The sequence below is a fragment of the Mobula hypostoma genome, chromosome 10 (assembly GCF_963921235.1).
Source record: "Mobula hypostoma chromosome 10, sMobHyp1.1, whole genome shotgun sequence".
NCBI lineage: Eukaryota > Metazoa > Chordata > Chondrichthyes > Myliobatiformes > Myliobatidae > Mobula > Mobula hypostoma.
Genome location: NC_086106.1, coordinates 17,172,131 through 17,200,062, shown reverse-complemented (window position 1 = coordinate 17,200,062; position 27,932 = coordinate 17,172,131). Strand labels below are relative to the sequence as shown.

General features: G+C 58.2%; 2 protein-coding genes across 2 annotated transcripts; both read left to right on the top strand.

Moving 5' to 3' along the window:
- Positions 1-2,146: 2,146 nt before the first annotated feature.
- On the top strand, positions 2,147-4,800 carry LOC134352701 (zinc finger protein 239-like). Its single transcript, XM_063060099.1, has 2 exons — positions 2,147-2,159; positions 2,902-4,800. The coding sequence occupies exon 2, from the start codon at positions 3,143-3,145 to the stop codon at positions 3,923-3,925; it is 783 nt and encodes a 260-aa protein (XP_062916169.1). The 5' UTR covers positions 2,147-2,159; positions 2,902-3,142; the 3' UTR covers positions 3,926-4,800.
- On the top strand, positions 4,581-24,532 carry LOC134353209 (probable RNA-binding protein 23). Its single transcript, XM_063061226.1, has 14 exons — positions 4,581-4,770; positions 7,876-8,015; positions 9,791-10,134; positions 11,216-11,330; positions 19,172-19,311; positions 19,679-19,831; positions 19,927-20,004; positions 20,417-20,534; positions 21,065-21,217; positions 21,392-21,529; positions 21,684-21,749; positions 22,023-22,227; positions 23,501-23,590; positions 24,198-24,532. Exons 1-14 carry the CDS (start codon positions 4,581-4,583, stop codon positions 24,239-24,241), a joined length of 1,974 nt encoding a protein of 657 aa, XP_062917296.1. The 3' UTR covers positions 24,242-24,532.
- The last annotated feature ends 3,400 nt before the right edge of the window (positions 24,533-27,932 follow it).

Below are 27,932 nucleotides of genomic sequence, written 5' to 3'. Positions count from 1 at the left end.
CGGTCACAGGGAGTGATGACAATGACTCGACCCCAGGAGCGGAGGGCGGCTATTCCCCGGCAAGAGCCGGAGACGATAGGCTGGACATCGGAATGCCGACAGATACTCGGAGGAACGCATTCTCTCCAACAGAATGGTTTGTTCCCCTGCGGGTGACGGGGTCGGCGACTGTTACTGTCGCTGATTTTTATTTTGCTGCGAGGGAGACGACTGCGAGTTTTGTTTCTTTTTCATGCCGGCGGTGTGGGAGGCGAGCGGGGTTGATGCCTTTTCTTTCATCTACAGCATGGTTTTTTTCCTGTATTTCATGGCTATCTGGAGAAGACAAATATCAGAATTGTATCGTACTCTGACAATAAATTAAACCTTTGAACCTTTTTAGCTTGACTCCTCGGAGGCATTAAACGGGAGTCCTCTTCAAGTGCGGGAAACCCGTGACAGTCACAATTAACTGACAAGATCAACCAGAAAGAAAAGGGCTTAACGACTCTTGTTAAAGGAACAATGAGTAAACCTAGGCGCCCAATGCTCTACGGCGCCCCGCAGAGGCCCGCAGGGCTCACGACAACAACACCTCCTCCCCCTCCGTCAGCAGATTTCGGAGCGGCCAATGAACCCATGAACCCCCCCCCCCCCCGCATTATTCCTATTTGAGCGCCATTTATTTTTTGTAATTTTTAGTAACTTTATTTCTTTGCACCGCGTTTCTGCCGCAAAGCAAAAGATTTCATATAACCTAAGTCGGCGTAAATAAATCTAAACACCCGAGAATGGAAATCCAAGCCGACACACGCAAAATGCCGGAGGAACTCAGCAGGTCAGCCAGCGTCTCTGAACAGGCGAGGTTTCGGTCCGAGACCTTTCATCAGGACTGGAAAATGGATGGGGAAGGATGGCAGAGAGGAAGAGGATGGATGGAGAAGGGGATTGAAGAGGGGAAGGGGAAAGGACTGGGGAATGGGGATGGGGAAAGGGAAGGTGGAAGCTGCTGGAATAACAAAAAAGGATGGTGGAGGGGAAGGGGGACAAGAAGGTGACAGGAGAAGCCAGGTGGGCGGAGGACTGGAGCTGAAAAAAGCTGGGAGGTGAAACATAGAAAAGGCAAGAAGCTGGAGAAGAAGGAATCTGACAGGAGAGGAGAGTGGATCGTGGGAGAAGGGGAAGAAGGAGGGCTACGAGGGATGGAGGTGATAGACAGGAGAGGAGAAGAGGTAAGAGGCCAGAGGATGGAATAGAAGAAGACCAAGAAGCTGATTATTGACTTCAGGATGTGGAAACCGGAGGTCCATGAGCCAGTCCTCACTGGTCAGCAACTTTAATTTTCTCGGCGTTATGATTTCCGAGGACCCAGCACGTAAGTGCAACTAAGAGGAAACCTCTACTTCCTTAGACTTTTGCGAAGATTCAGCATGACATCAAAACTTTGACAAACTTCAATAGATGTGTAGTGGAGAGTGTATTCAGTGGCTGCATCACAGCCTGGTATGGAAACACCAATGCCCTTGAACGGAAAATCCTACAATTCGTCCATCACAGATAAAGGCTTCCCCACCACTGAGCACATCTACATCAGGGTACCCACCACCCAGGACTTGCTCTCTTCTCGCTACCGCCATCAGGAAGAAGGTACAGGAGCCTTAGGATTCACAAAACCAGGTTCAGGAACAGTTATTACTCCTCAACCATCAGGCTCTTGAACAAAAGGGGATAACTTCACTCAACCTCACTTGCCCCATCATTGAATGTTCCTGAAACCTATGGACGTACTTTCAAGACTCTTCATCTCATGTTCTCGACATTTATTGCTTATTTATTATTAATTTCTTTATTCATTTGCAGTTTGTTGTCTTTTGCACACTGGTTAGTGCGCCCAAGTTAGTGCGGTCTTTAATTGATTCTATTATGGTTATTACCCGCAATAAAATCAATCTCAGGGTTGCATATGGTGACATATATGTACTTTGATAATAGAGTTATTTTGAACTTTGATAAATCTGATGTTGATGCGCTGGTTGTCAATGGCCGCTATACTACCCAGCCTACTTTGCGCACTGGAATACGTCTATGCAATGAGGCGCAGGAACGGTTTTCCGGTCAGTACGCATGTCGGGGCTTCCAAGCATGCGCGCAAGCCACGATAGGGTGCGGCCGGCGGACGGGTGAGCGATGGCGGGGGCGCCGGGTGACCCGGGGGGGAAGGTGACGGTCGAGTTCCGGGGGCACTGACCGCCACCTACAGGCTCCAGTGAAGTCGGCGGCAGCCAGACGCGATGGTCGGAGACCGCTGGCTGCCGCAGCCGCGGGGGGCCTTTGTCGGACAGTGCGCATGCGCGGTATTGGTTTGCCTGCAGACCGGTTTCACGCGCGCAGGGCTTTGTGGGTAGCAGTAGTCGCCATTGACGGAGTGGAGTCCGCGCTGATCGAGAGCAACTCCGATCCGGAGGCTCAGAGGGTGAAGAGAGGTGGAGATAGGCACAAGGCACAAGTTTATAAAATTATGAGATATAGATACTGTAGATGAGTAAAGTTATTTACCCCGGGTAGGGGAGTTTAAAACTAGACGGAACGGATTTAAGGTGAGAAGGGAGAGATTTAATGGGGATCCAAGGGGCATATTTTTTCATACAGAGGCTGGTCCGTATATGGAACGAGCTTCCAGAGGAAGAGGTTAAGGCAGGTACATTAACAACATTTAAAAGACATTTGGACAGGTACTCCGACGGAAAAGGTTTAGAGCGAAACCGGCAAAACGCAGGAAAATGGATCCAGATCAGGTTGGCTTGAACGAGTCGGGCCGAAAGCGCTGTATCAGGTGCCGCGCGGGAGGATCCGCCCGACCGGTTGCCCCCTTCTAACTCCGTTACCCTGCTTCCCACAACCCCCCCCCCTTCCCTTCCCCAGGATCGCAGGTAGGCTGCAGTTTTCCAGAGGTGACCTTCGGAGGCCCAATCATAGAGAGTTCAACACGTCTCCACCCCTCCGGCCCGGGGAACGAAGAGAAGGAATTTCCCACCCACCCATCCGCAGACGCTGATCGGCCCGCCGATTTCCTGTACCGAGTCGTCCGGGAAGAAGAGAAGGGAGAACGTCCTTGGGCATTGGGTTCTGGACCGAGGGAGGGAGGGGGAAATCCCCTGAGGCCATGACGGACTCTGTTATGTCGCCCGAGATGGGAGGGAGCAGCAGGGAGCCGCTCACCTGCCCTGTCTGTGGAAAGCGCTTCCGCCGAGCGGCCAACCTGCTCACCCATGGTAGGGTCCATACCGGCGAGCGGCCCTACCCGTGCCATGAGTGCGGAAAGCGCTTTGCCCAGTCTTCCCACCTTCTGCGGCACCGGCGCGTCCATACCGGAGAGCGCCTCTTCGCTTGTCCGCTGTGCGGTCGCCGCTTTGCGCAGTCCTCGCACCTGCGGCGACACCGGCGCACCCACTCGCCCAGCGCACTGCGCCCGTGCCCTGACTGCGGGGGCTGCTTCGGGGGCTCGGCCGAACTACTGGCCCACCGGCGGCGCGTCCACGCTGGCGAGCGGCCCTTCCGCTGCCTGGTGTGCGGGCAGCGCTTCCCCCGTTCCTATGACCTGTTGGCCCACCGCCGGGTCCACACCGGCGAGCGGCCCTTCCCCTGCACAGAATGCGGCAAGGCCTTCGCACAATCCTCCTACCTCGCCACCCACCGGAGGGTCCACACCGGGGAACGGCCCTACGCCTGCCCTGAATGCGGCCGCCGTTTCGCCAACTCCTCCAACCTGGCCTCGCACCGGCGGACCCACCGGGAAGGGGAGCGGCTCCTGAGGGGTGTATCTCCCGCTCCCCCTGCCCGGAGTCAGGAGCCCGGAGGCGCCGGGAGTCCCTTCTCCTGCTCCGAGTGTGGCGCGATCTTCGCCCGGCTGCCCGATCTGTCCCAGCACCGACACGCTCACCACTGAGCCTCCTCTCCTCCTCTTCCCCCACACCCTCGGAACCCCTGTGATCGGGCGGGGCGTCGGCCGCTCCATTGTGTTTGCGGGCGTGGAACGACCCGGGGCTCACCTCAAGGCGCCGAAGCCGGGGAAGTCTTTGGCAAACGTGTCGGCCGTAGTTCTGAGTAACGCCCTATTCACTGTCGAACGGGCTGTTCCTGCAGAACGTTCTGCAGCGGGACAGCCGGCTGACGCCTCGGGAGGTGCGCAAGCCACTACTCTGGCAAGTCCGCAGTCGGAGAGCGGTCGTTTCGCCGCTGCTCCCCGACCTGGCAGCGCTGTGTTTGGAGTATGCACGCCCTCGCCGCGACCACTGCTAATTCCTTCCTAACCCTGACGTCCTAACGGCGTGCGGAGCCGGTGAAATAGCACCGGACGGCGGTTTATCTCGGCAACCCTCTGCCCCCCTCGCTGGAGATTATTTCCGGAGGCGACGGAGGTCGAATGACTGAGGACAGCGGGAGCTGAGACCGGAGCAAGGGTCCCACGAGCCGAAGCGTCGGCTGACCGTCTCTCGACTCCGCGGATGGTGCCCTGGCCCGCGTCGGTTTCTCCTGAGTACCACGGTGCAGCCGCCCGCTCTCCTCCACCTCGCCTGGAAACTTTTCTCCCTCTCGGAGACATGGCATCCCGTATCCCCATTGGATCCCCGGCTGGGGACACGAAGCGCGTACGATGTGTTTGGGATCAGGTGTCGGGTTGGATTTATCCCGGGAACGAGAAGACTTTGGGACGCAGCGGTGAACAAGAGCGTGGACACCGCCGGCCGGCGGAATGTAAGGTCTCTGAACGGTCCGTACTTGTTGTCGTCTGTAAGTTATCCCCAGGGGTGGGGGGCAATAAACTCGACTCTTGAATTGAACTTAAAGCGTACACCTCCAGAACTGGTGAATGTCGTTTGGAAATAAATAAATTGCTATTTGCACCACCCCTCCTGGAGATCGTAGACCTGCACAGATTAGACCCTAAGGGCTCCGATGTGCCCCAAGGTCTTTCTACCCCTCCGCTCCCACTAGTTCTCAATGTGCCTTTCATCCATCTGCCTATCTCAGAGTCTTAAATGTCCCTAATACATCATTCCCCGACTGTCATCGCTCTCTCCTCCAGTTCATTTAGAGAGATACAGCGCGGAATAGGCGCTTTCAGCCCTTCGCGCGGCCCGGCAACTCCCGATTTAACCCTAGCCTGGTAATTAACTTATCAACCGGTATGTCTTTGGAAGAAACCGGAGCACCCGGAGGAAACCCAGGCGGTCACGGGGACAACGTACAGGCAGCGGCGGGAATTGAACCCGAGTCTCTGGTGATGTAACCACTACACTACCGTTTCGCCCGCACTGATTTTCCAGTCCCGGGAGAAGGAACCGTGACTATGCCACTGATAATCTCCCTCTATAAGGTCATCTCAGTGTCCTACGCTCCAAGGAATAAAGTCCCGACCTCCGTCTGTAGCTCAGTCCCGACAACATCCTAAATCTTTTATGCACTATCTCCAGTTTAATAACTGCGTGACCAAAACTGGACACAGTACTCTAGGTGAGGTGTCACCAGGGTCTTATACAGCGGTAATGTGACGACCCAACGCCTGTACCCAATGCCCTGACGGGTGAAGGCCAGCGTGCCAGCGCCCGTCTTCCTGTGAGGCTGCCCTCCGCAAACTCTGCGCTTGTCCTCCTCGGTACTTACGTTCCACAAACTCTCACCAGGCCCCTCCCGTTCACTGTCATCAGGCCCCTCCCGTTCACTGTTATCAGACCCCTCCCGTTCACTGTTATCAGGCCCCTCCCATTCACTGTCATCAGGCCCCTCCCATTCACTGTTATCAGGCCCCTCCCATTCGCTGTTATCAGGCCCCTCCCATTCACTGTTATCAGGCCCCTCCCATTCACTGTCATCAGGCCCCTCCCGTTCACTGTTATCAGTGTCACGTACCCCGTGACGGGTTAAAGAACCAGCAGAAATGTAAAACACTTTGGAGTCCGGTATTGCTGCTAACTAATGGTATTTATTAGTAACTATGCAATACAGTAATGTAATTTCAGATATATCAAACAGGTTAGCAATGATGATATATATGTATAAAAGTGTGCAGATATAGAAACCAAGTTTCTTGAAGCCTAGGGGTAAGTGGATACCGTCTTACGGTGATGAGTAAAGTTCAGTTCAGTTCCTGGTATTGAGTTGAGCAGTGATGGAGAGAGAGAGGTGTTTGGTTCTTCAGGTGAGCTGATGCCGTGGATCTTCTCGTTGTCCTCCGAAATCCTTTAGAAGTCACCGACTGTGACCACAACAAAGGGTGCCGTTCTTCTGTGGTAGAATTATCGACCCAGGCGAGAGTTAGACACACGAATAACTCCCCACCAGTCACACCCTTTTCACACTGCGAGAGCCACTGATCGATCCTCCAAAACCCACCTTTCTGTGGGCACAACAAAGCTCATCCAGTGTCCAAAACCATGTGTCTGTCAGTCTACCAGCTGACCTATTTATCTCACCGTGCTGAACACCAGCTGTCCATCAAGTAGCTCCTCCCTTCTCTCTCTGCAGGAACTCAGAAGCTGGCAGTGTCCCTGCAGAAGTGTAAAAGTGCTGCAGAGAAACCATAACAGCATCTCAAAGCAGTCTTCGCCTCCCTCTCTCTTAATAACAAGGTGTCTGTGTTGGACACCTCTCTCTCTCTCTTTTAAAAGCACAGTTAATAGGGGTAATTCAGGACCCCATCACAACAGGCCCCTCCCATTCAGTTAACAGGCCCCTCCCATTCACTGTTGTAAGTCTGCAGTCACTGGGAGTGACCTCGTGAGTGGTTAATCAACGTTGTGCCGACCATGGAACTACTCCAGAAACTGCCTGGAATTCCCTCCTGCATAGTCCTCTTTCTTTCGAAGCTCGTGTATCTTTCTCAGAGTCTCTTAAAAGACCCCATTGTATCCACGTCTACAAACGTCGCTGGCAGTGCATTGCACGCACCCACCACTCTCAGTGGGAGGAACTCACCCCTGACATCCCTCGTGTACCTGCTTCCAAGCACCTTAAAACTATGCCCCCTCGTGTTAGCCATTTCAGCCCTGGGGAAAAGCCTCTGACTATCCATACGATCAATGTCTCTCATCATCTTATACACCTCTATCAGGTCTCCCCTCATCCTCCGTTGCTCCAAGGAGAAAAGGCCGAGTTCACTCAACCTATTCTCATAAGGCATGCTCCCCAATCCAGGCAACATCCCCGTCAAGAGCTTTCGAAGGTGATAAAAGAGACGTATGCCATTGACAGGGGACCGGTTTCCAGGATAAGGAAGTCCTGCTGCGCTTATAGAAGACTTTAGTCAGACAGCACTTGCAGTTGTGGGCTCCCCATTACGGGAAGGATAAGCGGTTCACCCGAACGCTGCCTGGATTCGAGGGTCTGAGCCCTGACGAGAGTCTGGACACGCTTCGTGGTTCACTCTGCAGCGGCGGAGGCGGAGGGGAGACCTGATCGAAGTGTTCTTTTTGCAATTAAGGGAGGCAGAGAGTCAGAATCTTTTCCCCCAGGGTAGCGATGTGAGATCGGGAAAGTTTAACGACGCGGACAGTGATAGGTGCCTGGGATGGCACTTTTGATGGAGTTTAAGGGTTTCGGAGAGGCTGATGAATACTGAGGGATTGGAGCGTTTACCAAAATGGTTTAATGCCATTCTCAGTGTAAAGGAGAATGAAAACTTGTTACTGGTGATCCAGTGCGGCACAAAAACACAGGCTAAAGGACAAAGAATAATTTGAAAAACACAATAAAATGTAGGATATATAGTAATGAGGCATCAAGATCGGCACAACATTATGGGAGAACAGTTGCCCCGTTATTCTCTTTGAATTTACCCCCTTCTCACCCTAAATACATGCCCTCTGGTGTTACACATTTCGACCTCTGGCGACACAGATACCGGGGGTCTGCCCTACCGCTGCCTCTCCATGTCGAAGCCAAGTGTGCACGACTGCACGCGTGGGCAGGCGCAACGGAAAACGCGCGGCAGCATCACGGGTACACAGTATCAGAAAAGCAGCACTCGCAAGGAAGGCGTGAGTTGTGCACGAATTTTACAAGAAAACACAATTAGAACAAAAGCGACTGTTGTCTTCCAAGGTGTTACCGCACTGAGGAAGTGATCAGGGCTGTGCCGGCTGGTGCATGAACCGATTGGTTGAAGGGAAGGAGCTGTTCCTGTACTTGGTCGTGTAAGGCTTCAGGCTTCTGTACGCCTGCCCGACGGGAGAAGGTGGCCTGTCCCGAACGGTGGGCTCTTTGCTTTCATGGTACGCCGCCTCTTGGAGATGCCCCCATGGTGGGGAGGATTGTGCCCGGGATGGAGCTGACGGTCTGTAGCCTTCTTCAGTCTTGTGCATTGGAGCCTCGGGGGTGGGAGTCAGTCAGAATGCTCTCTTCATACATCTGTAGAAATTTGGTGACGTAACAAATCTCCTCAGACTCCTGACGAGGATCTCCCAGTGGCCACACATTTTAATTCCACGTCCCATTCCCATTCTGACATGTCTCTCCACGGCCTCCTCTACTGTAAAGATGAAGCCACACTCAGGCTGGAGGAACAACACCTTACATTCCGTCTGGATAGCCTCCAACCTGATGGCATGAACATTGACTTCTCTAACTTTCGCTAATGCCCCACCTCCCCCTCGTACCCCATCCGTTATTTATTTTTATACACACATTCTTTCTCTCACTCTCCTTTTTCTCCCTCTGTCCCCCTCACTATACCCCTTGCCCATCCTCTGGGTTCCCCCCCCCCCGTCTTTCTTCCTGGACCTCCTGTCCCATGATCCTCTCGTATCCCCTTTTGCCTATCACCTGTCCAGCTCTTGGCTCCATCCCTCCCCCTCCTGTCTTCTCCTATCATTTTGGATCTCCCCCTCCCCCTCCAACTTTCAAATCTCTTATTAACTCTTCCTTCAGTTAGTCCTGACGAAGGGTCTCGGCTCGAAACATGTTCCCTCTTCCCAGAGATGCTGCCTGGCCTGCTGCGTTCACCAGCAATTTTTATGTGTGTTGCTTGAAATCGCAGCATCTGCAGATTTCCTCGTGTTTGCGTCGTCACCGGATTGCCTTCTTTGTGATTGCACCAAAGGGGACTCTATTATACATAATTTATGTTAATGAGTTGCATAGGAATGTATAGGTCTGCGGCGCAATTAGGACATGTTGGACCCAGGACAAATCCTCTGAGATGTGGACACCCAGGAACTTAAAAATTAAATATAAATCATGCACAGTGTTTACAAAAAATAAAGAATAGAGTACAAAAAGAATTCTGTTGCCAATGTAAAGTTGTCACAGTGTTGCTGGGCCGAGGCAGTGATCGGAGTTGCGTAAATTGGCTCAGGAGCCGAATGGTTCCTGGTGGGTCCTGTACCTGCTGCGCGATGGGAGCTGTGAGAAGGTGGCGTGGCGCGGATTGGGCGGGGGCGGGGGAGGGGGAATCTTTGACGGTGGGTGTTGCCTGCTTGAGGCGGCGCCTCCTGTAGATACTCCCGGTGGTGGGGAGGGATGTGCGGGTGATCTATTGCGTTGGGTCCGCGCCTGATTTCGGCTTCTCACGTTCCTGCGCGTTCGAGCTGCCGTACCAGACCAGTCCGCATATTCCCAACGAGACATCTGTGGAAGTTTGTTCGCGTGTTTGGCGAGAAGCCGATGCTCCTTCGGTGAGGGTCCAGGTGATGGCGGGGTCGGGGTGTGGGGAGTGAATCGAGGGATGATCCCAGTGATAATACGACTCTCCCCACCCCACCCCCTCTCCCGTGTGGCTAGACGGTGTAACCTTATGCTGAGGCTTAATCTCCAGCGTGTTAATTCAACGACCTTGAGTCGATCGGAACTTCCTCCCGGTGTAAACAACATCCCCCGGCGTTCCGGACTCTCGGAATATTGTAGCCTTCAGCCGTCTCCCCGCCTCTCCCTCCCTGCCCGCCTACCCCCGGAGTCGTCAGCAGCCGTGGATCAAATCCAGTGTGGTCAGGACGGGGGTCCCTCCGCTCAGCCAGCTTTCGTGGGCTCCCAGCTCCCAGCTGCCGGTCCCGGAACCACCCAGGAAGATTCTGCACCGGGCGTAGCCCCCGAGAGTCCACACGCGGGACCCCTTCCGCAAAGGAGAGCAGGGGGTTCGGGAGCAGAGGGTGGGAGAGCAAGGTAAGAGCCTGGGGCTCAAGGGAGGGGGATGAGGAGGGGGAGATGGAGAAAGGGCAGGAAGCGAGGGAGTGAAGGAGAAATGAACAGGTGTAGAAGTTGGAAAGAAAGAGAGAGCAGAAGGGATTTAGAGATAGAAAGGTGAGGAAGAGAGGGAGAGAGATTGCGAGTTTGTGGGATTATATATTGAATAACTGATCTCCGGAGGCCGATGATTTTTCTCTCAAGGTATCATTTCACGCGTTAACTCACTCCGATCCCCCGGATCAAATCCCGGCCTGTAACCCATTCCCGGGGACACGGTTATTCTGTACATAACCCTGCGAACCCTAGTCTAGATCCATCTTGTAACCCAGTCCCGCGTCTCTGTTGTTCCATATACAAACCCCACCGAAATTCTGAGTTACAGGCTGGGATCTGATCCAGGGGTTCGGGGGTTTATATATAGAATAACAGATCTCTGGGAGTGGGTTACAGGCTGGGATCTGATCCACGGGTTCAGAGGTTTGTATATAGAATAACGGATCTCTGGGAGTGGGTTACAGGCTGGGATCTGATCCAGGGGTTCAGAGGTTTGTATATAGAATAACGGATCTCTGGGAGTGGGTTACAGGCTGGGATCTGATCCAGGGGTTCGGGGATTATATATAGAATAACAGATCCCTGGGAGTGGGTTACAGGCTGGGATCTGATCCACGGGTTCAGAGGTTTGTATATAGAATAACGGATCTCTGGGAGTGGGTTACAGGCTGGGATCTGATCCAGGGGTTCGGGGATTATATATAGAATAACAGATCCCCGGGAGTGGGTTACAGGCTGGGATCTGATCCAGGAGTTTATATATAGAATAACAGATCCCTGGGAGTGGGTTACAGGCTGGGATCTGATCCAGAAGTTTATATAAAGAATAATAGATCCCCGGGAGTGGGGTACCGGCTGGCTTCTGATCCAGGGGTTCCGGGGGGTTTATATATAGAATCACAGATCCCCGGGAGTGGGTTACAGGGAATCAGGGCGTGCTGGTACTCTGATACTGTATACCGGTGATGTGTTGAGCGGGTATTTACCGACCTCGTTGGCGCAGGTCTCTGTTACGTTTCCCAGGCCAGACGTCCCTTCCGGACCAGTGGATGATGTCATCGTCGGACGATTTTGACCTCGTCATCGAGGCGATGTTGGAAGCTCCCTACCAGAAGAAGGTAACGGGCGGACTGTTTAAAGCCCGCCACCTCCTCCCTCTCGGGCTCCTGGTTCCTTGGCTCTCAGAGTTCCTGGAAGTTGTTCCCCACTCCCACCCACCCCTCTCCACTCCTTCACCCCCACCCACCCCACAATCATCCCTCCTCTCGCCATTGGGAATTCCTCTGTCAACGTCCGGACCCATTAGGATTTTCTATGTCAACACGTCACGTTACGTGTTGTGAGGTTGTCACACCAGCAACAGTCCCACGGAATCTGACACGCCCTATCAAGCTGCACCCATCCCCGTCCCAACACCCTCCCCCCCCGCCACCCTACTATCTCCAGCAACAGATCTCACCCTCCCTTACCGTTCCTCTCCCTCACCTTCCCTCACCCACCCTTACCTTCCCTTACCCTCCCTTACCTTCCATCTCCCTCCCTACCTTTCCTCTCCCTCCTTTGCCTCTCCCTCCCTTACCTTCCCTCACTCTCCCTACCTTCCCTCTCTCTCCCTTACCTTCCCTCACCCTCCCTACCTTCCCTCTCCCTCCCTTACCTTCCATCACCCTCCCTTATCTTTCCTTACCCCCCTTACCTTCCATCTCCCTCCCTACCTTTCCTCTCCCTCCCTTCCCCTTCCCTCCCTTACCTTTCCTCTCCCTCCCTCACCTTTCCTCTCCCTCCCTCACCTTCCCTCACCCTCCGTACCTTCCCTCACCCTCCCTACCTTCCCTTACCCCCCTTACCTTCCATCTCCCTCCCTTACCTTTCCTCTTCCTCCCTTCCCTCTCCCTCCCTACCTTTCCTCTCCCTCCCTTCCATCTCCCTCCCTTACCTTCCTTCACCCTCCCTACCTTCCCTCTCCCTCCCTTACCTTCCCTCACCCTCCCTTACCTTCCATCTCCCTCCCTACCTTTCCTCTCCCTCCTTTGCCTCTCCCTCCCTTACCTTCCCTCACCCTCCCTACCTTCCCTCTCCCTCCCTTACCTTCCCTTACCCTCCCTTACCTTCCATCTCCCTCCCTACCTTTCCTCTCCCTCCCTTACCTTTCCTCTCCCTCCCTCACCTTCCCTCACCCTCCGTACCTTCCCTCACCCACCCTTACCTTCCCTTACCCTCCCTTACCTTCCATCTCCCTCCCTACCTTTCCTCTCCCTCCTTTGCCTCTCCCTCCCTTACCTTCCCTCACTCTCCCTACCTTCCCTCTCTCTCCCTTACCTTCCCTCACCCTCCCTACCTTCCCTCTCCCTCCCTTACCTTCCATCACCCTCCCTTATCTTTCCTTACCCCCCTTACCTTCCATCTCCCTCCCTACCTTTCCTCTCCCTCCCTTCCCCTTCCCTCCCTTACCTTTCCTCTCCCTCCCTCACCTTTCCTCTCCCTCCCTCACCTTCCCTCACCCTCCGTACCTTCCCTCACCCTCCCTACCTTCCCTTACCCCCCTTACCTTCCATCTCCCTCCCTTACCTTTCCTCTTCCTCCCTTCCCTCTCCCTCCCTACCTTTCCTCTCCCTCCCTTCCATCTCCCTCCCTTACCTTCCTTCACCCTCCCTACCTTCCCTCTCCCTCCCTTACCTTCCCTCACCCTCCCTTACCTTCCATCTCCCTCCCTACCTTTCCTCTACCTCCTTTGCCTCTCCCTCCCTTACCTTCCCTCACCCTCCCTACCTTCCCTCTCCCTCCCTTACCTTCCCTTACCCTCCCTTACCTTCCATCTCCCTCCCTACCTTTCCTCTCCCTCCCTTACCTTTCCTCTCCCTCCCTCACCTTCCCTCACCCTCCGTACCTTCCCTCACCCTCCCTACCTTCCCTTACCCCCCTTACCTTCCATCTTCCTCCCTTACATTTCCTCTCCCTCCCTTCCCTCTCCCTCCCTTACCTTTCCTCTCCCTCCCTTACCTTCCCTCACCCTCCCTACCTTTCCTCTCCCTCCTTCACCTTCCCTCTCCCTCCGTACCTTCCCTCACCCTCCCAGCTGTTCACTGCAAACCGTTTGACCATTTTCTTCTCTCTCTTGAATGTACTGTGTTGCCGCAGGGTTAGGATGCACCGAGACATTGCCCCGTGGTGATGCATAGCAAGATCCCAGGTACTGTACGTGAGCGAGTGTCGGGGGGTGCTGGTGGAGGAGGGTGGGAGACCCCCCTTCCAGCAGTCGGGGTCTGCACTTCTCCACACCCCCACCCCACCTCCCGGCCTCTTCCGCCTCTGCTGCTCAGCCCAACAACCTCCCTCCTTGCGGCTCCTTCCCCGAGGTTCCCTCAGAGCGTCCAGATTCGCTGCACGAGAGAGGGGGGTGTGCGAGAATGTTTGTGTGGAGGCGCGGTAGGTTTCCAGGTGTCTCCCGTTTTCCCTCTCCATCCCAATTCCTTCACCTTTCCCTGCGCCCCTTCCCGTTCTCAACCCTTTCTCAATGACCCTTCCCCTGGAATTCCCACCTACTATCCCCGGCCCTTCCCTAGTCCCCTCTTCCCGATCCCACCTGCTTGCAAATCTTAACCGCCCTTCCCACTGACGCTTTCACACTCAATCCCAATTTTCCTTTCCAATCCCATCCCTCCACCCGTCCCATCCCCAATTCCAAACCCCCTTTGCACTTCCCGCAGTCCAAACCCTTTCACGAATTCCACTCCCGAATGGAAATCCCGTTATCATTCCTGGATCTTGTTCCTTTCCCTGTCACTTTCCCTTGCGCAAACCCAATCTGATTCCCATTTGTACCCCCAATCCCATATCGATTCCCAATCTATATCAATCACACCGCTTTCCAATACCGCCCCTTCTCCCTCGTTTCCACTCTCACCTCTCCTAATTCCCATTCCCAAATCCAGTTCAATCTGTTACCCCCTTCTCCATCTGATTGCCAATCCCAATTTCTCCCCAATCCCAACCACTTCCCACGCCCTGATCCCACCCACAGTTGTGACACCTTCCCAAATTCCCGAGGTCCATTCCCAATTCCACACTGCGCGATACAATCTGATCCCGTACCTGGGGTTCATTCCCAAACAGACCACTCCCCACATCCCATCCGATCCCGGAAAGCCCTGGGGAGGAGCATGCAGAGGCGAGGGGGGGGGAGCGCAGGAGGAAGGGGAAGGCCGGACGCGGACAAGGCCCGGGAATTGTCCGCTGCCCTGTGGCCCGCCCGCAGTCGGGAGAACCTGTCGGGAAGGGAGGCTCAGTAATTCCCTCTCTGCCACCCAGGAGAAGCACCTGAACAAGAAGGAACAGGTCAAAGGAAACACCGGCAGGTGAGGGGGGGTGGGGGAGAGTCCCAAATCCGGATGGGACAGTGTCCGTTATTACAAAGTCGTGGGGCGGGGGGAGTGGTAGGGACCAGAAGAGGTCACAGATACGGGTAGGGATGCAAGACGGTCTCGGAGACGGAGAGGGGTGTAGGGGAGGGAGGGGTAACCAGACGCGGAGGTCTGTAGGGTAGGGTGGGGGTCACGGAGACGGGGAGGGGAGTAGGGGAGCAGGGTGTCACGAGAAGCGAAAGGGTGTAGGGAGAGGAAGGGGTCACGGAGATGGGAAGGGGTGTAGAGGAGGGAAGGGGGTGACGGAGAAGGGAAAGGCTGATGGGGAGGCAGGGGGATGTAGGGGAGGGGTTGAGGGAGATAGGAAAGGCTGTAGGGGAGGGAGAAGTGACGGAGAAGGAGAGGGGTGTAGGAAAGAGAGGAGTCACGAGGACGAGGAAGAGTGTAGGCGAGGGGAGTGAGTTGGAGAGGGGAGGGTGTAGTGTAGGGAAGAGTTAGATCACGGAGACGGGGAGGGAGACATCACGGAGACGGGGAGGGATAGATTACGGAGACGGGGAGGGGTGTAGGGGAGGGAGAGATCACGGACACGGGGAGGGGTGTAGGGGAGGGAGAGATCACGGAGACGGGAAGGGGTGTAGGGGAGGAAGAGATCGCGGAGACGGGGAGGGGTGTAGGGGAGGGAGAGATCACGGAGACGGGGAGGGGTGTAGGGGAGGGAGAGATCACAGAGACGGGGAGGGAGAGATCACGGACACGGGGAGGGGTGTAGGGGAGGGAGAGATCACGGAGACGGGGAGGGAGAGATCATGGAGACAGGGAGGGGTGTAGGGGAGGGAGAGATCACGGAGACGGGGAGGGAGAGATCACGGAGACGGGGAGGGGTGTAGGGGAGGGAGAGATCACGGAGACGGGGAGGGAGAGATCGCGGAGACGGGGAGGGGTGTAGGGGAGGGAGAGATCGCGGAGACGGGCAGGGGTGTAGGGGAGGGAGAGATCACGGAGACGGGGAGGGGTGTAGGGGAGCGAGAGATCACGGAGACGGGGAGGGAGAGATCACGGAGACAGGGAGGGGTGTAGGGGAGGGAGAGATCACGGAGACGGGGAGGGAGAGATCGCGGAGACGGGGAGGGGTGTAGGGGAGGGAGAGATCGCGGAGACGGGCAGGGGTGTAGGGGAGGGAGAGATCACGGAGACGGGGAGGGAGAGATCACGGAGACAGGGAGGGGTGTAGGGGAGGGAGAGATCACGGAGACGGGGAGGGAGAGATCACGGAGACGGGGAGGGGTGTAGGGGAGGGAGAGATCACGGAGACGGGGAGGGAGAGATCACGGACACGGGGAGGGGTGTAGGGGAGGGAGAGATCACGGAGACGGGAAGGGGTGTAGGGGAGGAAGAGATCGCGGAGACGGGGAGGGGTGTAGGGGAGGGAGAGATCACGGAGACGGGGAGGGGTGTAGGGGAGGGAGAGATCACAGAGACGGGGAGGGAGAGATCACGGACACGGGGAGGGGTGTAGGGGAGGGAGAGATCACGGAGACGGGGAGGGAGAGATCACGGAGACGGGGAGGGGTGTAGGGGAGGGAGAGATCACGGAGACGGGGAGGGAGAGATCGCGGAGACGGGGAGGGGTGTAGGGGAGGGAGAGATCACGGAGACGGGAAGGGGTGTAGGGGAGGAAGAGATCGCGGAGACGGGGAGGGGTGTAGGGGAGGGAGAGATCACGGAGACGGGGAGGGGTGTAGGGGAGGGAGAGATCACAGAGACGGGGAGGGAGAGATCACGGACACGGGGAGGGGTGTAGGGGAGGGAGAGATCACGGAGACGGGGAGGGAGAGATCATGGAGACAGGGAGGGGTGTAGGGGAGGGAGAGATCACGGAGACGGGGAGGGGTGTAGGGGAGGGAGAGATCACGGAGACGGGGAGGAAGAGATCGCGGAGACGGGGAGGGGTGTAGGGGAGGGAGAGATCGCGGAGACGGGCAGGGGTGTAGGGGAGGGAGAGATCACGGAGACGGGGAGGGGTGTAGGGGAGCGAGAGATCACGGAGACGGGGAGGGAGAGATCACGGAGACAGGGAGGGGTGTAGGGGAGGGAGAGATCACGGAGACGGGGAGGGAGAGATCGCGGAGACGGGGAGGGGTGTAGGGGAGGGAGAGATCGCGGAGACGGGCAGGGGTGTAGGGGAGGGAGAGATCACGGAGACGGGGAGGGAGAGATCACGGAGACAGGGAGGGGTGTAGGGGAGGGAGAGATCACGGAGACGGGGAGGGAGAGATCACGGAGACGGGGAGGGGTGTAGGGGAGGGAGAGATCACGGAGACGGGGAGGGAGAGATCACGGACACGGGGAGGGGTGTAGGGGAGGGAGAGATCACGGAGACGGGAAGGGGTGTAGGGGAGGAAGAGATCGCGGAGACGGGGAGGGGTGTAGGGGAGGGAGAGATCACGGAGACGGGGAGGGGTGTAGGGGAGGGAGAGATCACAGAGACGGGGAGGGAGAGATCACGGACACGGGGAGGGGTGTAGGGGAGGGAGAGATCACGGAGACGGGGAGGGAGAGATCATGGAGACAGGGAGGGGTGTAGGGGAGGGAGAGATCACGGAGACGGGGAGGGGTGTAGGGGAGGGAGAGATCACGGAGACGGGGAGGGAGAGATCGCGGAGACGGGGAGGGGTGTAGGGGAGGGAGAGATCGCGGAGACGGGCAGGGGTGTAGGGGAGGGAGAGATCACGGAGACGGGGAGGGGTGTAGGGGAGCGAGAGATCACGGAGACGGGGAGGGAGAGATCACGGAGACAGGGAGGGGTGTAGGGGAGGGAGAGCTCACGGAGACGGGGAGGGAGAGATCGCGGAGACGGGGAGGGGTGTAGGGGAGGGAGAGATCGCGGAGACGGGCAGGGGTGTAGGGGAGGGAGAGATCACGGAGACGGGGAGGGAGAGATCACGGAGACAGGGAGGGGTGTAGGGGAGGGAGAGATCACGGAGACGGGGAGGGAGAGATCACGGAGACGGGGAGGGGTGTAGGGGAGGGAGAGATCACGGAGACGGGGAGGTAGAGATCGCGGAGACGGGGAGGGGTGTAGGGGAGGGAGAGATCGCGGAGACGGGCAGGGGTGTAGGGGAGGGAGAGATCACGGAGACGGGGAGGGGTGTAGGGGAGGGAGAGATCACGGAGACGGGGAGGGGTGTAGGGGAGCGAGAGATCACGGAGACGGGGAGGGAGAGATCATGGAGACAGGGAGGGGTGTAGGGGAGGGAGAGATCACGGAGACGGGGAGGGAGAGATCGCGGAGACGGGGAGGGGTGTAGGGGAGGGAGAGATCGCGGAGACGGGCAGGGGTGTAGGGGAGGGAGAGATCACGGAGACGGGGAGGGGTGTAGGGGAGCGAGAGATCACGGAGACGGGGAGGGAGAGATCATGGAGACAGGGAGGGGTGTAGGGGAGGGAGAGATCACGGAGACGGGGAGGGAGAGATCGCGGAGACGGGGAGGGAGAGATCGCGGAGACGGGGAGGGGTGTAGGGGAGGGAGAGATCACGGAGACGGGGAGGGAGAGATCATGGAGACAGGGAGGGGTGTAGGGGAGGGAGAGATCACGGAGACGGGGAGGGAGAGATCACGGAGACAGGGAGCGGTGTAGGGGAGGGAGAGATCACGGAGACGGGGAGGGAGAGATCACGGAGACGGGGAGGGGTGTAGGGGAGGGAGAGATCACGGAGACGGGGAGGGAGAGATCGCGGAGACGGGGAGGGGTGTAGGGGAGGGAGAGATCGCGGAGACGGGCAGGGGTGTAGGGGAGGGAGAGATCACGGAGACGGGGAGGGGTGTAGGGGAGGGAGAGATCGCGGAGACGGGGAGGGGTGTAGGGGAGCGAGAGATCACGGAGACGGGGAGGGAGAGATCACGGAGACGGGGAGGGGTGTAGGGGAGGGAGAGATCACGGAGACGGGGAGGGAGAGATCGCGGAGACGGGGAGGGGTGTAGGGGAGGGAGAGATCGCGGAGACGGGCAGGGGTGTAGGGGAGGGAGAGATCACGGAGACGGGGAGGGGTGTAGGGGAGGGAGAGATCACGGAGACGGGGAGGGGTGTAGGGGAGCGAGAGATGACGGAGACGGGGAGGGAGAGATCGCGGAGACGGGGAGGGGTGTAGGGGAGGGAGAGATCACGGAGACGGGCAGGGGTGTAGGGGAGGGAGAGATCACGGAGACGGGGAGGGGTGTAGGGGAGGGAGAGATCACGGAGACGGGGAGGGGTGTAGGGGAGGGAGAGATCACGGAGACGGGGAGGGGTGTAGGGGAGCGAGAGATGACGGAGACGGGGAGGGAGAGATCGCGGAGACGGGGAGGGGTGTAGGGGAGGGAGAGATCACGGAGACGGGGAGGGGTGTAGGGGAGCGAGAGATCACGGAGACGGGGAGGGGTGTAGGGGAGGGAGAGATCACGGAGACGGGGAGGGGTGTAGGGGAGCGAGAGATCACGGAGACGGGGAGGGAGAGATCACGGAGACGGGGAGGGAGAGATCACGGAGACGGGGAGGGAGTAGGGGGTCGAAGGGAACAATAGATGCGGGGATGTGCCGTCTGATCCTGTTCCCAGCCTCCAATTTCCGGTCGACACAGTGAGCGCAGCAGTCGGAGTGGGAGTCGGGAATGCCGCAGGTCCAGGGATCGGAGTGGGAGTCGGGAATGCCGCAGGTCCAGGGATCGGAGTGGGAGTCAACTGAGGAGCCACAGCAGGTATTCCTGATATGTCCTGTTCTCCTATCTGCACACTGACAGATGTCTGCGCCGCCATTCCAGTACGCCTGATTTAGTATCCCTCTCTCCCTTTCTCCTTCTCCTGGCTAATCGACAATGCACCAGCCTCTGATTTAAATATACTCAATGACTTGGCCTCAACAGGCACTGAATTCCACAGATATTTGTGATATCCGTACACTGACCAGTGTCTCTCAGGGGGAGATCTGTACATTGACTGGTGTCTCTCAGGGGGAGATCTGTCCACTGACCGGTGTCTCTCAGTTCCCCTCTCGCCCCCTCTCTCTCTCTCTTTCCTGCTCTCGTTCACTGCCATCCTGCCTCTCTTTACCCTATCCCCACACAGTGGGAGCACGGAGCGTGCTCGGTACTCATCCCAGCATCGGTCCCGGAGGCGGAGGAAGAGGAGCGGGAGCCGACGGCGAGGGCGGACGCGCGGCCGGCGCACTCGTCACAGGGACCACCGTGGGCGACACCGAAGGGAGCGGGCGAGGCACAGGTGGGAAGAGCCGCTCCGCAGCCACCCTGACATTCGCCCCCCACCCCCCTCCCCGGGCGATTCCACACCTCACCTCTGCTGCCCACCTCTTGCAGGCACCACGCATCGCACAGCCGGAGCCCGAGGTTTAGCAGGAGCAGGAGCCCTCGCTACAGGTCCAGGAGCATCAGCAGGTGAAAATCCCAGTCAAATGGGCGAACGGCGGCTCCGGCTCCGGCTCCGGCTCCGGCTGCAGAGCCGTGCCTGGACCACACGCGCTCGCCCCGGTTTAGAAATCCGGCGTCTGGCTCCCAAAGCAGGGTCACGGAATTCAGCGGGCTGGTCCCCTGCGGAACGAGGAACAGGGAGGGGGGGCTCACAGAGATAGGGTGCTGTGTAGGGAGAGGGTGTCTCAAGTGGGGTGAAGGGGCAGGGAGACGGAGAGGAATGTATGGAAAGGGTCACGGGGACGGGAGAGGCGGAATGGAAGGGGCTGCGGGGGTCACAGAGAAAGTGAGGGGTTTGGGGAAGGGTGGTGTCACTGAGCAGGGGCTGACGGAGAGGATGCTCCGATTCTCCCTCACAGTGCCTCTCTCTCTTGGACAGGGACCGTGTATACGGACGCACTCTAGAAGAGCGAGATGCGTGCACCATTCTCTGCTTACAACTCTCAGGACAGATCCGACCCGGGGATCTGGAACGTTTCTTCTCCTCCGTCGGAAAGGTCAGGAATAGTGATGTGTGATGGGACGGTGTGGAGGGAGCTTCACTCTGTGTCTGACCCCGGGTGTGTGTGATGGGACGGTGTGGAGGGAGTTTCACTCTGTGTCTGACCCCGGGAGTGTGTGATGGGACGGTGTGGAGGGAGTTTCACTGTGTGTCTGACCCCGGGAGTGTGTGATGCGACGGGTGGAAGGAGTTTCACTCTGTGTCTGACCCCAGGAGTGTGTGATAGGATGGTGTGGAGGGAGATTCACTCTGTGTCTGACCCCGGGAGTGTGTGATGGGATGGTGGGTGTGGAGGGAGTTTCACTCTGTGTCTGACCCCGGGTGTGTGTGATGGGACGGTGTGGAGGGAGATTCACTCTGTGTCTGACCCCTGGAGTGTGTGATGCGACGGGTGGAGGGAGTTTCACTCTGTGTCTGACCCCAGGAGTGTGTGATGGGATGGTGGGTGTGGAGGGAGTTTCACTCTGTGTCTGACCCCGAGAGTGTGTAATGGGGGAGGACGTTAACGCCTTGGTTCTCTGGCAGGTCCGTGACGTGAAGATCATATCGGACCGCAGCTCCCGGCGATCGAAGGGCATTGCGTATGTGGAGTTTTACAGTGTAGACAGCGTCCCGCAGGCGATCAGTCTCTCCGGAACAAAATTATTAGGAGTCCCCATCATCATTCAGGCATCCCAGGTAGGGAGGGCGTGGGGCAGCGAGCACGATGGGGCGGGGAGGCTGAGTGGGTGGGGGGGGGAGCTTGACGAAGGAAGGAGTTTCGCGGGATGGGGGTGGGGGAAGGTGACGGTATCTTCCGGTACACCCTGAGCCAGGCTGACTGACCACCTACTTACCTCTCCCCACCGCCAGGCAGAGAAGAACCGTCCAGACCCCGGGGTCGGACACCCGCAGATTGCGGGAGATGGTCCGCTCAGGCTCTACGTGGGATCGCTCCATGCCAACATCACCCAGGACATGCTGAGGGCAATCTTCACGCCCTTCGGCAAGGTGGGAGCTCCCTTCCTCCTGACCTATTCCCTGCCACCCTCTCCTCCGTTCCCTCTCTGTCCACCTCAGTCCCCCGTTCACATCCCTCTGCTCCTCTCCCTCCCTCTCTTCCCTCACAGTCACCCACTGATTCTCCCCGCCTCTAACCCTACAGATTGACAGTCTGCACCTGATTAAGGACCCACAGACCGGAATTTCCAAGGGATACGGGTTCGTCACGGTGAGTGTCCCCCCTCACACCCCGCAGCACTGGGAACTCCCCCTCACCTCTCCATCCTATATCCCTCACACCAACCCTCCCCCCATCCTCACCCCGCTCACCGTCCGTCTCCCCCAACTCTGTCGCTACCGCCCCTCCGCCCCTCCGCCAGCCCCACTTCGTTTCGCCGCCACCACACGGGCCCCTGATTCTTTCCGACGGGTGGGAGGGGAGGCGAGGGGTGAGACAAGCGGCCTGAACCTTCTCCCTTCCTCCCGCCTCCCCGCGGAGCAGTTTGCGGATTCGGAGTGTGCACGGCGGGCTCTGCAGCAGCTGCAGGGCTTCGAGCTGGCGGGGAAGCCGCTGAGGCTGAGCCCGGTGACGGATCGCTGGGAGCCGGACCCCGCCGCCTCCGTCCTGGACACCGAGGACACGGAGCGCCCCGGGATCAGCTTGGGACCCAGCAGTCGTCTCCAGCTGATGGCTCGCCTCGCTAAGGGTAGGCCTGGTCTGCTCGACGGAGCGGGTGGAGGGGGGAACGAGTTCCGGGGCTAATCCGGCGGTTCAGAGCGTTTATGTAACGAAAGATTCCCGGTAGTGGATTACATCTGATCCAGGGGATCTATATGTATAATAGAATAACAGATCTCCGGCCATAGGTTACAGATTGGGATCTGATCCAGGGGTTCAGGGGTTTATATATAGAATGACAGATCCCCGGGAGTGGGTTACAGGATGAGATCTGGTCCAGGAGTTCGGGGGTTTTTATATAGAATGACAGATTCCCGGGCGTAGGTTACAGGCTGCAATCCGATCCCGGTATTTGAGGGGTTTATATATAGAATAACAGATCTCTGGGAGTGGATTACAGACTGGGATCTGATCCAGGGGTTCGGGGTTTATATAGAGAATAACAGATCCCTGGGAGTGGGTTACAGGCTGGGATCCGATCCAGGGGTTCAGGGGGTTTATATATAGAATAACAGATCCCCGGGAGTGGGTTACAGGCTGGGATCTGATCCAGGGGTTCGGGGTTTATATAGAGAATAACAGATCCCTGGGAGTGGGTTACAGTCTGGGATCTGATCCAGGAGTTCAGGGGGTTTATCTGTCAAATAACAGATCCCTGGGAGTGGGTTACAGGCTGGGATCTGATCCAGGGGTTCAGGGGTTTATATATAGAATAACAGATCCCCGGGAGTGGGTTACAGCCTGGGATCTGATCCGGGGGTTCGGGGGTTTATATATAGAATAACAGATCTCTGGGAGTGGATTACAGACTGGGATCTGATCCAGGGGTTCGGGGTTTATATAGAGAATAACAGATCCCTGGGAGTGGGTTACAGGCTGGGATCTGATCCAGGGGTTCGGGGTTTATATATAGAATAACAGATCCCCGGGAGTGGGTTACAGGCTGGGATCTGATCCAGGGGTTTGGGGGTTTATATATAGAATAACAGATCCCCGGGAGTGGGTTACAGGCTGGGATCTGATCCAGGAGTTCAGGGGGTTTATCTGTCAAATAACAGATCCCTGGGAGTGGGTTACAGGCTGGGATCTGATCCAGGAGTTCAGGGGGTTTATCTGTCAAATAACAGATCCCTGGGAGTGGGTTACAGGCTGGGATCTGATCCAGGGGTTCGGTGGTTTATATAGAGAATAACAGATGCCCGGGAGTGGGTTACAGGCTGGGATCCGATCCAGTGATTCGGGGCTTGTAGTATGAGCGATCTGAACCCCTTGATTTCAGCTTTCCCCCTCTCGCTCCCCAGGATCCGGACTGGAAATTCCGCCGGCCACACAGGCCGCTCTCCAGCTCCAGAACATCTATCCCTTCGGGATCCTAATGCCGACAGCCGCAGGTGAGGGCTCTACTGGGCTACCCAGGACAGGACAGGGCGGAACGGGGGCTGGGGGGCTTGTGGGGTGGGGAGGGGAATCTGCTGGGACCCCAGGCTCTGTCTTTATCGAGACTCGACTGGGCCGGTCCGGTCCAGCTGGATCCTGTCTCCAGTCGGCCAATACAATCGTCCCAGCCACATTACCATGGCAACTTGTCTTCGCCCATGGAAGTAGGACTGACGAAGCCTATCACCATGGCAACAGGAGTGAGTCAACAGAGCCCCCGACAGTCTGTTACTATAGAAACGGGAGGGAGCACCAAGCAGCCCCCAAGCACCGAAGTCGGTCTGCGTGTCCCAGGGAGTGACGTCCAACGCAAACCCGTTACCATGGAAACTGCTGATGGCCCAGATCAAAGCCTGTTCCTACGGCAACCAGATGGCCCGTCATGCCCCATCGCCATAGCAACGGGATTGGGCCCAAGAATCGACGGGAGAGGGAGGGAGATGGGGAAGGTGAGAGTGGGGAGGAGGGCTGGGGGCGTTTGAAGGGAGAAGGGGTAGGGTCAATGGCGAGGGGACTGGGATGACCGGCCCTTGACATCTCCTTTCTGCCTCCTACATCCAGGCCCCACCCTGACCCAGAGTCTCCCCGGGACCACCCCGGGCTGAGAGAGACCAGAACGTGGATGGGACCGGGCGAGTGAGGAAGGAGCACATCACAGGCCCGTTCAACTCTGGGTCGCCTGAGAGAGTGTCCCAGTGGAGAATTACTGACCCACACTCGACACGGGACGATCCCCATCTACAGAGTGAAGCTCCCTCCGTACCGACCCGTCAGTCACAGAGAGACGCTCCCTCCGCACCCTCCCGTCAGTCACAGAGAGATGCTCCCTCCGCACCGTCCCGTCCGTCACAGAGTGAAACTCCCTCCGCACCCTCCCGTCAGTCAGAGAGTGAAACTCCCTCCGCACCCTCCCGTCAGTCACAGAGAGAAACTCCCTCCGCACCCTCCCGTCAGTCACAGAGTGAAGCTCCCTCCGCACCGTCCCGTCAGTCACAGAGTGAAACTCCCTCCGCACCCTCCCGTCAGTCAGAGAGTGAAACTCCCTCCGCACCCTCCCGTCAGTCACAGAGTGAAACTCCCTCCGCACCGTCCCGTCAGTCACAGAGAGATGCTCCCTCCGCACCCTCCCGTCAGTCACAGAGAGAAACTCCCTCCGCACCCTCCCGTCAGTCACAGAGTGAAGCTCCCTCCGCACCGTCCCGTCAGTCACAGAGTGAAACTCCCTCCGCACCCTCCCGTCAGTCAGAGAGTGAAACTCCCTCCGCACCCTCCCGTCAGTCACAGAGAGATGCTCCCTCCGCACCCTCCCGTCAGTCACAGAGTGAAGCTCCCTCCGCACCCTCCCGTCAGTCAGAGAGTGAAACTCCCTCCGCACCGTCCCGTCAGTCACAGAGTGAAGCTCCCTCCGCACCCTCCCGTCAGTCACAGAGTGAAGCTCCCTCCGCACCCTCCCGTCAGTCAGAGAGTGAAACTCCCTCCGCACCCTCCCGTCAGTCACAGAGTGAAGCTCCCTCCGCACCGTCCCGTCAGTCACAGAGTGAAACTCCCTCCGCACCCTCCCGTCAGTCAGAGAGTGAAACTCCCTCCGCACCCTCCCGTCAGTCACAGAGAGATGCTCCCTCCGCACCCTCCCGTCAGTCACAGAGTGAAGCTCCCTCCGCACCCTCCCGTCAGTCAGAGAGTGAAACTCCCTCCGCACCGTCCCGTCAGTCACAGAGTGAAGCTCCCTCCGCACCCTCCCGTCAGTCACAGAGTGAAGCTCCCTCCGCACCCTCCCGTCAGTCAGAGAGTGAAACTCCCTCCGCACCGTCCCGTCAGTCAGAGAGTGAAGCTCCCTCCGCACCCTCCCGTCAGTCACAGAGTGAAACTCCCTCCGCACCGACCCGTCAGTCACAGAGAGACGCTCCCTCGCACCCTCCCGTCAGTCACAGAGAGACGCTCCCTCCGCACCCTCCCGTCAGTCACAGAGAGATGCTCCCTCCGCACCGTCCCGTCCGTCACAGAGTGAAACTCCCTCCGCACCCTCCCGTCAGTCAGAGAGTGAAACTCCCTCCGCACCCTCCCGTCAGTCACAGAGAGAAACTCCCTCCGCACCCTCCCGTCAGTCACAGAGTGAAGCTCCCTCCGCACCGTCCCGTCAGTCACAGAGTGAAACTCCCTCCGCACCCTCCCGTCAGTCAGAGAGTGAAACTCCCTCCGCACCCTCCCGTCAGTCACAGAGAGATGCTCCCTCCGCACCCTCCCGTCAGTCACAGAGTGAAGCTCCCTCCGCACCCTCCCGTCAGTCAGAGAGTGAAACTCCCTCCGCACCCTCCCGTCAGTCACAGAGTGAAACTCCCTCCGCACCGTCCCGTCAGTCACAGAGAGATGCTCCCTCCGCACCCTCCCGTCAGTCACAGAGAGAAACTCCCTCCGCACCCTCCCGTCAGTCACAGAGTGAAGCTCCCTCCGCACCGTCCCGTCAGTCACAGAGTGAAACTCCCTCCGCACCCTCCCGTCAGTCAGAGAGTGAAACTCCCTCCGCACCCTCCCGTCAGTCACAGAGAGATGCTCCCTCCGCACCCTCCCGTCAGTCACAGAGTGAAGCTCCCTCCGCACCCTCCCGTCAGTCAGAGAGTGAAACTCCCTCCGCACCGTCCCGTCAGTCACAGAGTGAAGCTTTCCGCACCCTCCCGTCAGTCACAGAGTGAAGCTCCCTCCGCACCCTCCCGTCAGTCAGAGAGTGAAACTCCCTCCGCACCGTCCCGTCAGTCAGAGAGTGAAGCTCCCTCCGCACCCTCCCGTCAGTCACAGAGTGAAACTCCCTCCGCACCGACCCGTCAGTCACAGAGAGACGCTCCCTCGCACCCTCCCGTCAGTCACAGAGAGACGCTCCCTCCGCACCCTCCCGTCAGTCACAGAGAGATGCTCCCTCCGCACCGTCCCGTCCGTCACAGAGTGAAACTCCCTCCGCACCCTCCCGTCAGTCAGAGAGTGAAACTCCCTCCGCACCCTCCCGTCAGTCACAGAGAGAAACTCCCTCCGCACCCTCCCGTCAGTCACAGAGTGAAGCTCCCTCCGCACCGTCCCGTCAGTCACAGAGTGAAACTCCCTCCGCACCCTCCCGTCAGTCAGAGAGTGAAACTCCCTCCGCACCCTCCCGTCAGTCACAGAGAGATGCTCCCTCCGCACCCTCCCGTCAGTCACAGAGTGAAGCTCCCTCCGCACCCTCCCGTCAGTCAGAGAGTGAAACTCCCTCCGCACCGTCCCGTCAGTCACAGAGTGAAGCTCCCTCCGCACCCTCCCGTCAGTCACAGAGTGAAACTCCCTCCGCACCGACCCGTCAGTCACAGAGAGACGCTCCCTCGCACCCTCCCGTCAGTCACAGAGTGAAGCTCCCTCCGCACCGTCCCGTCAGTCACAGAGTGAAACTCCCTCCGCACCGTCCCGTCAGTCACAGAGTGAAGCTCCCTCCGCATCCTCCCGTCAGTCACAGAGTGAAGCTCCCTCCGCACCGTCCCGTCAGTCACAGAGTGAAGCTCCCTCCGCACCCTCCCGTCAGTCACAGAGTGAAGCCCCCTCCGCACCCTCCCGTCAGTCACAGAGAAACGCTCCCTCCGCACCCTCCCGTCAGTCACAGAGAGACGCTCCCTCCGCACCCTCCCGTCAGTCACAGAGTGAAGCTCCCTCCGCACCGACCCGTCAGTCACAGAGTGAAGCCCCCTCCGCACCGTCCCGTCAGTCACAGAGAAACGCTCCCTCCGCACCCTCCCGTCAGTCACAGAGAGACGCTCCCTCCGCACCCTCCCGTCAGTCACAGAGTGAAGCTCCCTCCGCACCGACCCGTCAGTCACAGAGTGAAGCCCCCTCCGCACCGTCCCGTCAGTCACAGAGAAAGGCTCCCTCCGCACCCTCCCGTCAGTCACAGAGAGACGCTCCCTCCGCAACGTCCCGTCAGTCACAGAGAAACGCTCCCTCCGCACCCTCCCGTCAGTCACAGAGTGAAGCTCCCTCCGCACCCTCCTGTCAGTCACAGAGTGAAGCTCCCTCCGCACCGACCCGTCAGTCACAGAGTGAAGCTCCCTCCGCACCCTCCCGTCAGTCACAGAGTGAAGCTCCCTCGCACCGTCCCGTCAGAAACGGAGTGACACTCCCGCCGCACCGTCCCGTCAGTCACAGAGACGCTCCATCCGCATCGTCTCGTCAGTCACAGAGACGCTCCCTCCGCACCGTCCCGTCAGTCACAGAGTGACGCTCCCTCCGCACCGACCCGTCAGTCAGAGAGTGAAGCTCCCTCCGGACCATCCCGTCACTCAC

What these genes read in the sequence shown, in the direction of transcription:
- LOC134352701 (XM_063060099.1), top strand. Translation starts at nt 3,143, where the DNA reads ATGACGGACTCTGTTATGTCGCCCGAGATGGGAGGGAGCAGCAGGGAG.
- LOC134353209 (XM_063061226.1), top strand. Translation starts at nt 4,581, where the DNA reads ATGGCATCCCGTATCCCCATTGGATCCCCGGCTGGGGACACGAAGCGC. An exon ending in AGGGAGCGGGCGAGGCACAG is followed by an intron (nt 19,832 to 19,926) that starts GTGGGAAGAGCC and finishes CACCTCTTGCAG; the next exon opens with GCACCACGCATCGCACAGCC. An exon ending in TCATCATTCAGGCATCCCAG is followed by an intron (nt 21,218 to 21,391) that starts GTAGGGAGGGCG and finishes CCCCACCGCCAG; the next exon opens with GCAGAGAAGAACCGTCCAGA.